The sequence below is a fragment of the Bubalus kerabau genome, chromosome 16 (assembly GCF_029407905.1).
Source record: "Bubalus kerabau isolate K-KA32 ecotype Philippines breed swamp buffalo chromosome 16, PCC_UOA_SB_1v2, whole genome shotgun sequence".
NCBI lineage: Eukaryota > Metazoa > Chordata > Mammalia > Artiodactyla > Bovidae > Bubalus > Bubalus kerabau.
Genome location: NC_073639.1, coordinates 58,201,808 through 58,214,651, shown reverse-complemented (window position 1 = coordinate 58,214,651; position 12,844 = coordinate 58,201,808). Strand labels below are relative to the sequence as shown.

Sequence of the window (12,844 nt, the reverse complement as noted above, 5' to 3'; positions counted from 1 at the left end):
GAGCTGATTTTCTAAACCTCTAGAGAAAAGCCTCTTCATTTACTTACATGGAAAAATTTCTGACACATGTTATTAAAAGTAAGTCGCACAACACACATAGTACAATACCATTCTTTTTTTTTTTTTAAGGTTTCTTTTTTTTTTTTTTTTTTAATATTTTTAAAAACCCACAAAGCAGTATTATCCAATCTGTGTCTCTCTCCAAAGAAAGGACTAAAAGAGTTTACAAAATTAGTAGCAGTGGTTTCTCTCTGACAAAGAGTCTGAGGACTGGAGGTAGAAGGTAATCAATGGGGACTTCTGCTTTATGTATACTGTTTGCTTTTCATTTCATGAAAATGTATTTAGATATTACTTGCACAATCTGATTTTCAAAATATTATTTTATTATTATTATTTTATATACCCTGGAATAAATCATACTTGATCATGGTGTATGATGTACACTATGTTGTTGAATTCAATTTGATTTGAAGATGGAAAAAGGTATTCGATGTAAATAGAAACAAAAGGAAAGTTGAGGTAGCAACATTAATATCAGACAAAATAGACTTTAAAACAAAGAAAAAGGACATTACATAATGATAAAGGGATCAATCCAACAAGGAGATACAACAATCATAGATGTATCCAAGACAGGAGAACCTAAATATACAAAGCTAATATTAACAAACATGAAAGGAGAAACTGACAGTAACATGATAATAGTAGGGGACTTTATCACCCACCTACATCAATGGACAGATCATCTAGACAGAAATTTAATAAGGAAACACTGGCCTTAAATGACCCATTAGACTAGATGGATTTAATAGATCTAGCAAGAACATTCCATCCCAAAACAAGAGTAATACTAATCCATCTGAATCAGGGGTCCCCAAGACAACCCCCAGGTTCAATGATTTGCCAGGAGAATTCACGGGACTCTGCATAAAACCATGCTCTTGGCCGTGCTTTATTACAGTGAAATGGTACAAAGCAAAACCAGCAAAAGGAAAAGGCACATGGGGTGAAGTCAGGAGGAAACCAGGGGCAAGCTTCCAAGAGTCTTCTCCCTTAATTCCTCCAACAAAGAGGTAAAATAACACGTGTGAAATGCTGCCAACCAGGGAAGCTCATTAGAGACTCAGAGCCCAGAGTTTTTACTGGGGGCTGATCACGTAGGCATATTCTGCCTAGCCCATACCAAAATTCCAGACTCCAAGAAGGAAAGCAGGTCTTCAACATAAACCACACTCTTTGTACATATAGTTTAGGCACATGAGCCACTCTTATCAAGGAATGGTGGGAATTCTTCTAAAATCCAACTTCCTAGATGCCAGCCAAGGGCCAATCTTGCAAGCAAGTTTTTCTAAAAATAGCAGATTCAGGTCCACTGTTTTAACTATTTTCTGCAGATCCTTCCATAATCCTAGCTTTTTGCTCTCAGCTAATTCATAATGAATTCTTTCCATGAATGTTTCCAGACTTTTCATTTGTTTTGGTCACCTTCATCTGGACTCTGGCTTGATTATGTCTTTCTTAAAACATGACGCCAAAAATGTAAAATAATATTCTAAGCATAATTTCACATAAATGGGATATTACATTTTTATTAACAGAGTATAATTTAAAAAATTTTTTTCTTGGCCAAGCTAGGTAGCTTATGGGATTTTAGTTTCCCTACCAGTGATTGAATCTGGGGCCCTGGCAGTGACAGTACTGAGTCCTAACCACTGGACTGTCAGGGAATTCTCAGCATTTTGTCTTTTTAAAGCTGCATTACAACTGGATGATTTTTTTAAACTTTTTATTTTATATTGGAGTATAGCTGATTAACGGGAGAAGGCAATGGCACCCCACTCCAGTGCTCTCGCCTGGAAAATCCCATGGGCGGAGGAGCCTGGTAGGCTGCAGTCCATGGGGTCGCGAAGAGTCGGACACGACTGAGCGACTTCACTTTCACTTTTCATGTTCATGCATTGGAGAAGGAAATGGCAACCCACTCCAGTGTTCTTGCCTGGAGAATCCCAGGGATAGGGGAGCCTGGTGGGCTGCCATCTCTGGGGTCCCACAGAGTCGGACATGACTGAAGCGACTTAGCAGCAGCAGCAGCAGCATAGCTAATTAACAGCTACAGTCCATAGGGTCACAAAGAGTTGAACACAACTGAAGTGACTGAGCATACACGCACAGCTGATTAACAGTATTGTGAGTTTCAGGTGGACAGCAAAGAGACTCAGTCATACATATACATGTATTCATTCTCCCCTAAACTCCCTTCCCATACAGGCTGCAACAACAACTAATGGATAATTTTTGAGCTGCAGATAAAACTCAGATTCTACATTATTATTATTTATAATCCCATTAATGACATTTTGTTTGCTTAAGTACAAGGCTCCTAACTACCAAGATGATTTTGAATTACAATGCTATCACCTGTCTCAGACTGACTGTTCCTTCTAGCTTTCTGCCATGTGAAAATTATTAAGGTTTCTGGAGCTAGACTGCTGCTGCTGCTAAGTCATTTCAGTTGTGTCCAACTCTGTGTGACCCCATAGACAACAGCCCACCAGGCTCCTTTGTCCCTGGGATTCTCCAGGCAAGAATACTAGAGTGGCTTGCCATTTCCTTCTCCAATGCATGCATGCATGCTAAGTCGCTTCAGTCATGTCTGACTCTGTGCGACCTACCTCAATTCAAATCATGGTGCCAAAACTTACTAGCAATATGACCTTGGATAAGTTAGCCAAAGTCCTATGTGTGCTGGTTTCCTTATCTGTAAAAACTGGGAATAATAATCATACCTATCTCATAGAGTTGTTCAGTGAAATAAATGAGATAATGTATATAATAAACCTAATATAGTGTCTGGCACATTCAATTGCATAATAAACATTATTAATCTAAATTATTGATGAGAATAATAAGCAGGTTAGGATCAAGGGCAAAGTTCCATGACATTTTGGGGGTGACTTCTCTCAGAGATGAAAGCAATCAAAATTCTTTGAGAATATCATTTAGTGAGACTTCTACTTTATGTACTTATGTATGTACTTTATGTACTTAAATCCAGTACAGAAAACTTCAAAATATAAAGGAGAGTTAGAGACTCATTATTATTATCAATTTTCAGCTGTTAGAAACTGTAGTCTCTAAACTTAACCTCTTAATCACCTACCAAACACTTGTTTGAAGAGAAAGAAATCAAGATAGACTAGACTGGCAAGAAAATCTCTATCACTAAGAAGATACTTCCAACTGTGCAAGAAATTCCTACCTATGTCAGAAGTCTGGCAGAATAAGATTTTGCTGTGCTTATCCCTATATATTGCCTACAAGTAAATCATTGAAAATAAACTGTTAACCAAAGTATCAGGAAAAAAACAAGTGTTTTTAGGCTCTTCACCTGTTTTTTAAAAAATATTTATTTATTTGGCTGCTCCAGGTCTTAGATGCAGCACTCAGGATCAAGTTCCCTGACTAGGGATTGAACCCAGGCCCCCTGCATTGGGAGCACAGAGTCTTATCCACTGGACAGGCAGGGAGGGCCCCATCTTTTTTAATAAGAAAAATCAAAGGAACACAAATGAAAAATTTAGTAAAGAACAAATGCCTGTAGCACTTGTCATCTGCAATTAGAAGAGCTAAAATTCTTGGACAAAATGTAGCATCTGGAATATTGACTTTAATGGCAGTAGGAAGCATCAAAATACACACTTTGATACTGAATTTTAAAAATGAACTCTAAATGATCTCTAAAGAAAAAAATGACAAAGGAATATAAATTACTATATGTATAATATTTGTTACATTCATCCTAACACAGTCACATTCCTCAATTTTTCCAAGAAAAGATCAGTCAAACAACTACATATGGACAATCAAGGAATGAAGGTTTATTTCCAAATAAATGGCTGTCATACAGTTTCTAGCAAACTATTGTTTCCAGTTAATGACTGTGTACAATGTGGTCCTATTCAGAGTCAAATATGAATTTTAAAATTAACTTATTCTAATAGTACCTTGAAGAATAGTTCAGTATTCATTTTGGAGAACAGCTGCAGAGGCATTCAGATTTGGATTTAAATCCTTGTTCTGCAACTCACTGTGTGACTTCAGGCAAGTTACTTACTGTCTCTAAGCATTAAGGAAGCTGGCCAAGGTCACCCAGCTAGTAAGTAGGCTGAGAAAGCCAGGATGTGCACTCAGACCAAGTTATAGAGACCATGACTTAACTAGTCTGCCACCCTGCCTCTTCCAGGTGCACCAACATGGGTCCCAGAGGAATGATCACTTTTGGATGCCAGATGTTACATGTTGACTTAGCCTTTGAGTTTCTCAGAAGCTTGGACATCCATTATTTTATAAATGGAGAAGGGATTTGCTTAAGGTCAACAGGAACATGTGAGAGAGACCTAGATCCTGCGTGGCCACTTATTAGTTGTGTAAATCTATAATTTTCCTGAGTTTCAACTAGTTGTAAAAATGGAAATAATAGTAATCTCTCTCTCAAGAAGGGAAATATATGTTTGCAAATCATCTAGCACAGAGCCTTGCATAAAAGTTGCTCAATAAATGTTAGCCCTACCTTTCCTCATTCTTCTATTTGTGACTCTGGGCACAATATTCTTTTCGAACACCATGCTACTATTTCTTGATACCCTCTCACCAACTGTGTTAACAGATGGGTGGCAAAGAACATGATTTTTTGGCAATTACCATGTGATACCAAATGAAACCTCAGTGAAGTCCAGCTATATTATATAATTTTAAGTAGAACAAACTTCCTCCCTTTTGTCCATATGGTCTACCACTTTATCAGAGTAGAAAACAAAATTGGTCTACCAAGATTTGTTCTTAATAAAATTATGCTTAATGTTCCCCAATACCTTCTGTTCTTTTAGGTAACTGCCAAATGATTTACTTGATTTGTTCTAGTTTCTGACCAAACATTGTTTAAAAATTAAGTTGACCTTATCCATATCCAAAATTATCTTTTTCCCCTTAAAAAATGTGCTCTTTTCTGTCATCAGATACTTTTCCTATTCACTATAATTTGTCAAAGATAAAAGCTAATAGCTTGGCACGAGGTTCTTTTCCATCACATTTGCATAGAGGGAATATTTAATACTGAGTTATAACCACTATTCAGTGCCAAATATGGCCATAGCAATTGATATTTGTCAAATAGACAGTATTTTCTTAAGAAAAGATAAAAATGCTAGGAGATAGACTGTTCTCTTATAAAGCAAAGTTGCTGCATAATTAATCTTTATTTCCTGGATAGCAAGGATATCATGAAGCACACTCTGTTGGCTTCCAAGTATCATTTAAAATACTCCCATTTCTTTTTTTTCTTGGTTTGGGTTTTTTTTTAATTGAAGGATAACTGCTTTACAGAATTTTGTTGTTTTCTGTCAAACCTCAACATGAATCAGCTATAGATATACATATATCCCCTCTCTCCCATCTCCCTCTCCATCCCTAGTCACCCCTCTAGGTTGATACAGAGCCTCTGAGTTTCCTGAGACATGCAGCAAATTCCCATTGGCTATCTATTTTACATATGGTAATGTAAGTTTCCATGTTACTCTCTCCATGCATCTTACCCTCTCCTTTCCTCTCCCCACGTCCATAAGTCTGTTCTCTATGTCTGTTTCTCCATTGTTGCCCTGCAAATAAACTCTTTGGTACCATCTTTCTAAGATTCCATATGTATGCATTGGTATACAATATTTATCTTTCTCTTTCTGACTTACTTCACTCTGTGTAATAGGCTCTAGATTTATCCACCTCATTAGAACTGACTCAAATGGGTACTTTTTATGGTTGGGTAATATTCATTTGTGTACATGTACCACAATTTCTTTATCCATTCATCTGTTGATGGACATCTACGTTTATTCCATGTTCTAGCTATTGTAAATAGTGCTGCAATGAACACTGGGGTACATGTGTCTTTTTCAGTTTTGGTTTCCTCAGGGTATATGCCTAGGAGTTGGATTGCTGGGTCATATGGTGGTTTGTTCCTACTTTTTAAAGGAATCTCCATACTGTCTTCCATAGAGGCTGTATCAATTTACATTCCCACCAACAGTGCAAGAGGGTTCCCTTTTCTCCACACCCTCTCCAGCATTTATTGTTTGTAGACTTTTTGATGATGGCCATTCTGACCGGTGTGAGGTGATATCTCACTGTAGTTTTGATTTGTATTTCTCTAATAATGAGCAATGTTGAGCATCTTTTCATGTGTTTGTTAGCCATCTATGTCTTCTTCAGAGAAATGTCTGTTTAGATCTTTAGCCCACTTTTTGACTGGGTTGTTTTTCTGGTATTGAGTTGTATCAGCTGCTTGTATATTTTGGAAATTAATCTTTTGTCAGTTGTTTCATTTGCTATTATTTTCTCCCATTCTGAGGGTTGTCTTTTCACTTTGCTTATAGTTTGCTTTGTTGTGCAAAAGCTTTTAGGTTTAATCAGGTCCCGCTTGTTTACTTTTGTTTTTATTTCCATCATTCTAGGAGGTGGGTCATAGAGGATCTTGGTTTGATTTATGTCATCGAGTGTTCTGCCTATGTTTTCCTCTAAGAGTTTTATAGTTTCTGGTCTTACATTTAGGTCTTTAATCCATTTTGAGTTTATCTTTGTGTATGGTGTTAGGAAGTGTTCTAATTTCATTCTTTTACATGTAGCTGTCCAGTTTTTCCAGCACCACTTATTGAAGAGGCTGTCTTTGCCCCATTGTATATTCTTGCCTCCTTTGTCAAAAATAAGGTACCCATAGGTACATGTGGAGAAGGCAATGGCAACTCACTCCAGTACTCTTGCCTGGAAAATCCCATTGACGGAGGAGCCTGGTAGGCTGCAGTCCATGGGGTTGCGAAGAGTCAGATACGACTGAGTGACTTCACTTTCACACATTGGAGAAGGAAATGGCAACCCACTCCAGTGTTCTTGCCTGGAGAATCCCACGGATGGGGGAGCCTGGTGGGCTGCCGTCTACGGGGTTGCACAGAGTCAGATACGACTGAGGTGACTTAGCAGCAGCAGCAGCAGCATAGGTGCATGGCTTTACTTCTGGGCTTTCTATGTTGTTTCATTAGTCTATATTGTTCCGTTTTTGTGCCAGTACCATACTGTCTTGATGACTGTAGCTTTGCAGGATAATCTGAAGTCAGGAAGGTTGATTCCTCCAGCTCCATTCTTCTTTCTCAAGACTGCTTTGGCTATTAGGGGTCTTTTGTGCTTCCATGTGAGTTGTGAAATTTTTTGTTCTAGCTCTGTGAAAAATGCCTTTGGTAATTTGATAGGGTTCACAATGAATCTGTAGATTGCATTTGGTAGTACAGTCATTTTTACAATATTGATTCTTTCTACTCAGAAACATGGAATATCTCTCCATCTGTTTATGTCGTCTTTGATTTCTTTCATGGGTGTCTTATAATTTTCTGTATACAGTTCTTTTGTCTCCTTAGGTAGGCTTATTCCTAGATATTTTATTCTTTTTGTTGCAATGGTGAATAGGACTGATTCCTTAATTTCTCTTTCTGATTTTTCATTGTTAGTATATAGGAATGCAAGTGACTTCTGTGTATTGATTTTGTGTCCTGTGAATTTGCTAAATTCATTGATTAGCTCTAGTAATTTTCTGATAGTATCTTTAGGGTTTTCTTGTCATCTGTATCATGTCATCTATAAACAGTAAGAACTTTACTTCTTCTTTTCTGATATGGATTCCTTTTATTTCTTTTTCTTCTCTGATTGCTGTAACTAGGACTTCCAAAACTATGTTGAATTATAGTGGTGAGAGTAGACACCCTTGTCTTGTTCCTGATCTTAGGAGGAATGCTTTCAGTTCTTCACAATTGAGAATTATGTTTGCTGTGGGCTTATCATATATGGCCTTTTCTATGTTGAGTAAATGGTACTTCTATGCCCATTTTTTGAAGAGTTTTAATCATAAATGGGTGCTGAATTTTGTCAAAGGCCTTTTCTGCATCCATTGAGATTATCACATAGTTTTTATCTTTCAGTTTGTTAATATGGTGTAACACATTGATTGACTTGCATATATTGAAGATTTCTTGCATCCCTGGAATAAACCCAACTTGATCATGGTGTATGAACTTTTTAATATGTTGTTGAATTATGTTTGCTAGAATTTTGTTGAGGATTTTTGCATATATGTTCATCAGTGATATTGGCCTGTAGTTTTCTTTTTTAGTGTTGTCTTTGTCTGGTTTTGGTATTGGGGTGATGGTGGCTGTGTAGAATGAGTTTGGAAGTGTTCCTTCCTCTGCAATTTTTTGAAAGAGGTTTAGAAGGATAGGCATTAGCTCTGCTCTAAATGCTTGACAGAATTCACCTGTGAAGCCATCTGGTCCTGGGCTGTTTTTTGGGAGATTTCTGATTACAGTTTTTATTTCAGTGCTTGTAATTGGGTTGTTCATAATTTCTATTTCTTCCTGGTTCAGTCTTGGAAAATTGAACTTTTCTAAGAATCTGTCCATTTCTTCCAGGTTGTCCATTTTATTGCCATATAGTTGTTTATAACAGTCTCTTATCATCCTTTGTATTTCTGCCCTGTCTGTTGTAACCTCTCCTTTTTCTTTTCTAATTTTGTTGATTTGATTCTTCTCTCTCTTTTTTCCTTGATGAGTCTGGCTAAAGGTTTGCCAATTTTATCTTCTCAAAGAGCCAGATTTTAGTTTTATTAATCTTTATTATTGTTTCTTTCATTTCTTTTTCATTTATTTCTGCTCTGATCTTTATGATTTCTTTCCTTCTGCTAATTTTGGGGTTTTTAAGTTCTTTTTCCAGCTGTTTTAGGTGTAAAACACTCCCATTTCTTAAAGCAATCTGTAAGTTAATGTCTTTTTTTTTTTTTTTTTTGCTTCACCACTCGGCAGGCAGTCTTCAGTTAGCCGATCAGAGATTGAACCATGCCCCCTGCAATGAAAGCCTTCAGTCCTAAACACTGAACTGCCAGGGAATTCCCCAGGAAGTGGATGTTAAAATCCAAAGAAGTTTTTCAATCAAGTGTTGATTTATGAATTCTACCTCCCCAATAAACTAGAAGGCATATAGAGAGGCTACAATCAAAAGCACCAGAGGAAAGTGGTGCTATGGAAACAATTCATTTGTGTTTGGCATAGTGAAGATTCACTGCCAATTTGTAACAGTATGAATTCAATAACTTTTCAAAGCCAAAAATGAGGTTTGGACCAGAGCAGCTTTTCAAAGTAGCTTTTGCTGAGAACTAGTAGCTAATATCGGAGAAGGCAATGGCAACCCGCTCCAGTACTCTTGCCTGGAAAATCCCACAGACGGAGGAGCCTGGTAGGCTGCAGTCCATGGGGTCGCTAAGAGTCGGAATGACTGAGCGACTTTACTTTCACTTTTCACTTTCATGCATTGGAGAAGGAAATGGCAACCCACTCCAGTATTCTTGCCTGGAGAATCCCAGGGACAGAGGAGCCTAGTGGGCTGCCATCTATGGGGTCGCACAGAGTTGGACACGACTGAAGTGACTTAGCAGCAGTAGCTAATATAACATAAAAAAGCTGTTAGAGGTGGTAAAGAGATGCAATGTTTATGAATTAAAATATGACCTATCACTTGTTTTGCTAAAAGAAAGAAAAAGCACTGAGCTGAAGGCAAGATATTTTGCTTCATGTATTTACTCTTTCTTGAGATAACTTCATAAAAAGGAGATGGGGTTTATATTTTTGATGCTTAACTTCAACCATCTATAAATGACAATATTACTTGTCCTACTCATTTCATGAGTCTGACAGAACGATAAGTAAAATAAGAGCTGCCAAATCATTGTTCAAAATGTAAAGAGACAGCAATGTAAGACATAATTATATTTTTTAAATTTGTAAGCATTTTTAAATGAAGTCATTTTAATGATGCCAATCCCACATGCCAAGTACACATTATTGATGAAGCAACTTAGTAATACTTTCTCAGCTCTTTATGGAATTATATTTATCAAAAAATATGAATATTTGCTTACCTGACAGTTCCTACTCATTTGGTTTCACTTTTATAACCTAATACTTATAATAAATCCAATATAAATCCACTTAAAAAGTGAAAATTTGGAACATTTTTTCATAAAATCACTAAAATCTCTGTCATTATATATCAAGCATATCTCAGTATTACTGAAAAGAGCTTTCAGTTTTATTCTAATTTTTTAAAAATATTTATTTTTATTTTATTTATTTGGCTGCATTAGGTCTTAGCTGCGGCATGCAGAATCTTCATTGCAGCATGCAGGATCTTTAGTTGCACATGTGGGATCCCTGACCAGAGACTGAACCTGGGCCCTCTGCATTGTGAGCATGGAGTCTTAGCCACTGGATCACCAGGGAAGTCGCAGAGTTTTCAGTTTTAAATAAATAAGTTTCATAAAATAAATGAACTTCCTATTTTTTTATCTTTCTTTTTTAAAATTATTTTTTAGTTGAAGGATAAATGCTTTACAGAACTGTGTTGGTTTCTACCAAACATCAACATGATGAATATCCCATTACTGACAGACAAACTAAAAAGTAAAAAACATTAATGATTTCAAACAAAAGCAATAACCATATTCTCGTCCCATTAGATATCTCAACTTACCTCATCTCCCTTCAAAACTTCAGTGCCGTCATATTCACGGGTCTGACTTGTCTTCACTGACACTTCTCTCTCTAGGTTGGCTAACTTTTCCTTTGCTTCTTGAAGTTCCTCAGCTTTGGCTTCTTTTTTACGAGAAATGATAGATGCCTAATTAAGCATTAAATAAGAATGTAAAATGAGACAATCAACTTTCTATTATTTTCTGAAATTATGTATTTTTTAGATTTTACTGACTGAGCTAAATTTTCATATCAGGTTGACTTCTGATAATACCCTTTGCCCTACTACCTGCTATCATGAGTTTTATATTTAGTATGAGTATGCTATACACACACACACACACACATATATATACACATATCCCCTTCACAGATCACTGCCTTGTCATGGCAGAGAGGCTTGCATAACTCTGAATCTATAAGCCATGCCATGCAGGGCCACTCAAGATGGGCAGATCTTAGCAGAGAGTTCTGACAAAAAGTGATGCACTGGAGAAGGGAATGGCAAACCATCCCAGTATACTTGCCATGAGAACCTCATGAACTGTATAAAAGGCCAAAAAGATATGACACCAAAAGATGAGTCCCTTGGGTGTGAAGGTGTCCAATATGCTACTGGGGAAGAATGGAGAAGAATTACCAAGAGACCCAGAATGAATGAAGAGGCTGGGCCAAGGCAGATATAACATTCAATTGTGGATGTGTCTGCTGATGAAAGTAAAATCCAGTGCTGCAAAGAACAGTACTGTATAGGAACCTGGAATGTTAGGTCCATGAATCAAGGAAAATTGGATGTGGTCAAGCAGGAGATGGTAGGAATAAACATCGACATCCTAGGAATCAGTGAACTAAAATTGACGGGAATGGGCAAATTTAGTTCAGATGACCATTATAACTACTACTGTAGGCAAGAATCCCATAGAAGAAATGGAGTAGCCCATATAATCGACAAAAGAGTCAAAAATATGGTACTTGGGTGCAACGTCAAAAATGACAGAATGATCTCTGTTTCCAAGGCAAGCCATTCAATATCACAGTAATTCAAGTCTCTGCCCCTACCACCGATGCTGAAGAAACTGAAGTTGATCATCTCTATAAAGGCCTGGAAGACCTTCTAGAACTAACACCTAAAAAAGATATTCTATTCATCATCAGGGATTGGAATGTAAAAGTAGGAAGTCAAGATAAACCTGGAGTAACAGGCAAGCTTGGCCTTGGAGAACAAAATGAAGCAGGGCAAAGGTTAACTGAATTCTGCCAAGAGAATGCACAAGTCATAGCAAATACCTTTTTTCAACAACACGAAAGACAGCTTTACACATGGATACCACCAAATGTTCAATACCAAAATCAAATTGATTACATTCTTTGTAGACAAAGATGTAGGAGAAGCTGCATACAGTCAGCAAAAACAAGACCTGGAGCTGACTGTGGCTCAGATCATCAGCTTCTCACAGCAAATTCAGGCTTAAACTAAAGAAAGCTGGGAAAAACACTAGGCCAGCCAGGTACGACTTGAATCCATATGAATTCACAGTAAAGGTAACCAATAGATTCAAGGGACTAGATCTAGCTAACGATGTGCCTGAAGTCCGTAATATCGTACAGGAGGCGGTGAACAAAACCATCCCAAAGAAAAAGAAAAGCAAGAAGGCAAAGTGGTTATCTGAGGAGGCTTTACAAATAGCAGAAGAATGAAGAGAAGTGAAAAAGCAAGGGAGAGAGGAGAAAGGTACATTCAATTAAAATCAGAGTTCCAAAAAATAGCTAGAAGAGACAAGAAGGACTTCTTCGATGAACAATGCTTAATAATAGAAGGAAACAACAAAAGGGGAAAGATTAGAGATCTCCTCAGGAAAATTGGAAACATCAAGGAAGAATTCCACCCAAAGATGGGCACAATAAAGGGTAAAAATGGTAGAGACCCAGTAGATGCTGAAGAGATCAAGAAGAGATGAAAAGAATCCATCGAAGAGCTGTATAAAAAAGATCTTAATGAACTGGATTACTATGATGGTGTGGTTAGTCACCCAGAGCCAGACATTCTGGAGTGCGAAGTCAAGTGGACCTTAAGAAGCACTGCTGTTAATAAAGCTGCTGCTGCTACTGCTGCTAAGTCGCTTCAGTCATGTCCAACTCTGTGCAACCCCATAGACAGCAGTCCACCAGGCTCCCCCATCCCTGGGATTCTCCAGGCAAGAACACTGGAGTGGGTTGCCATTTCCTTC

General features: G+C 37.5%; 1 protein-coding gene across 1 annotated transcript in view; it reads right to left on the bottom strand.

Moving 5' to 3' along the window:
* The window catches only part of IFT81 (intraflagellar transport 81), a 96,358-nt gene that overhangs the window by 50,646 nt on the left and 32,868 nt on the right, over positions 1 to 12,844 (bottom strand). Inside the window, exon 11 of the mRNA XM_055550869.1 lies at positions 10,618 to 10,764. Coding sequence (XP_055406844.1) covers positions 10,618 to 10,764 — 147 coding nt within the window. The remainder of the gene's footprint in view (positions 1 to 10,617; positions 10,765 to 12,844) is intronic.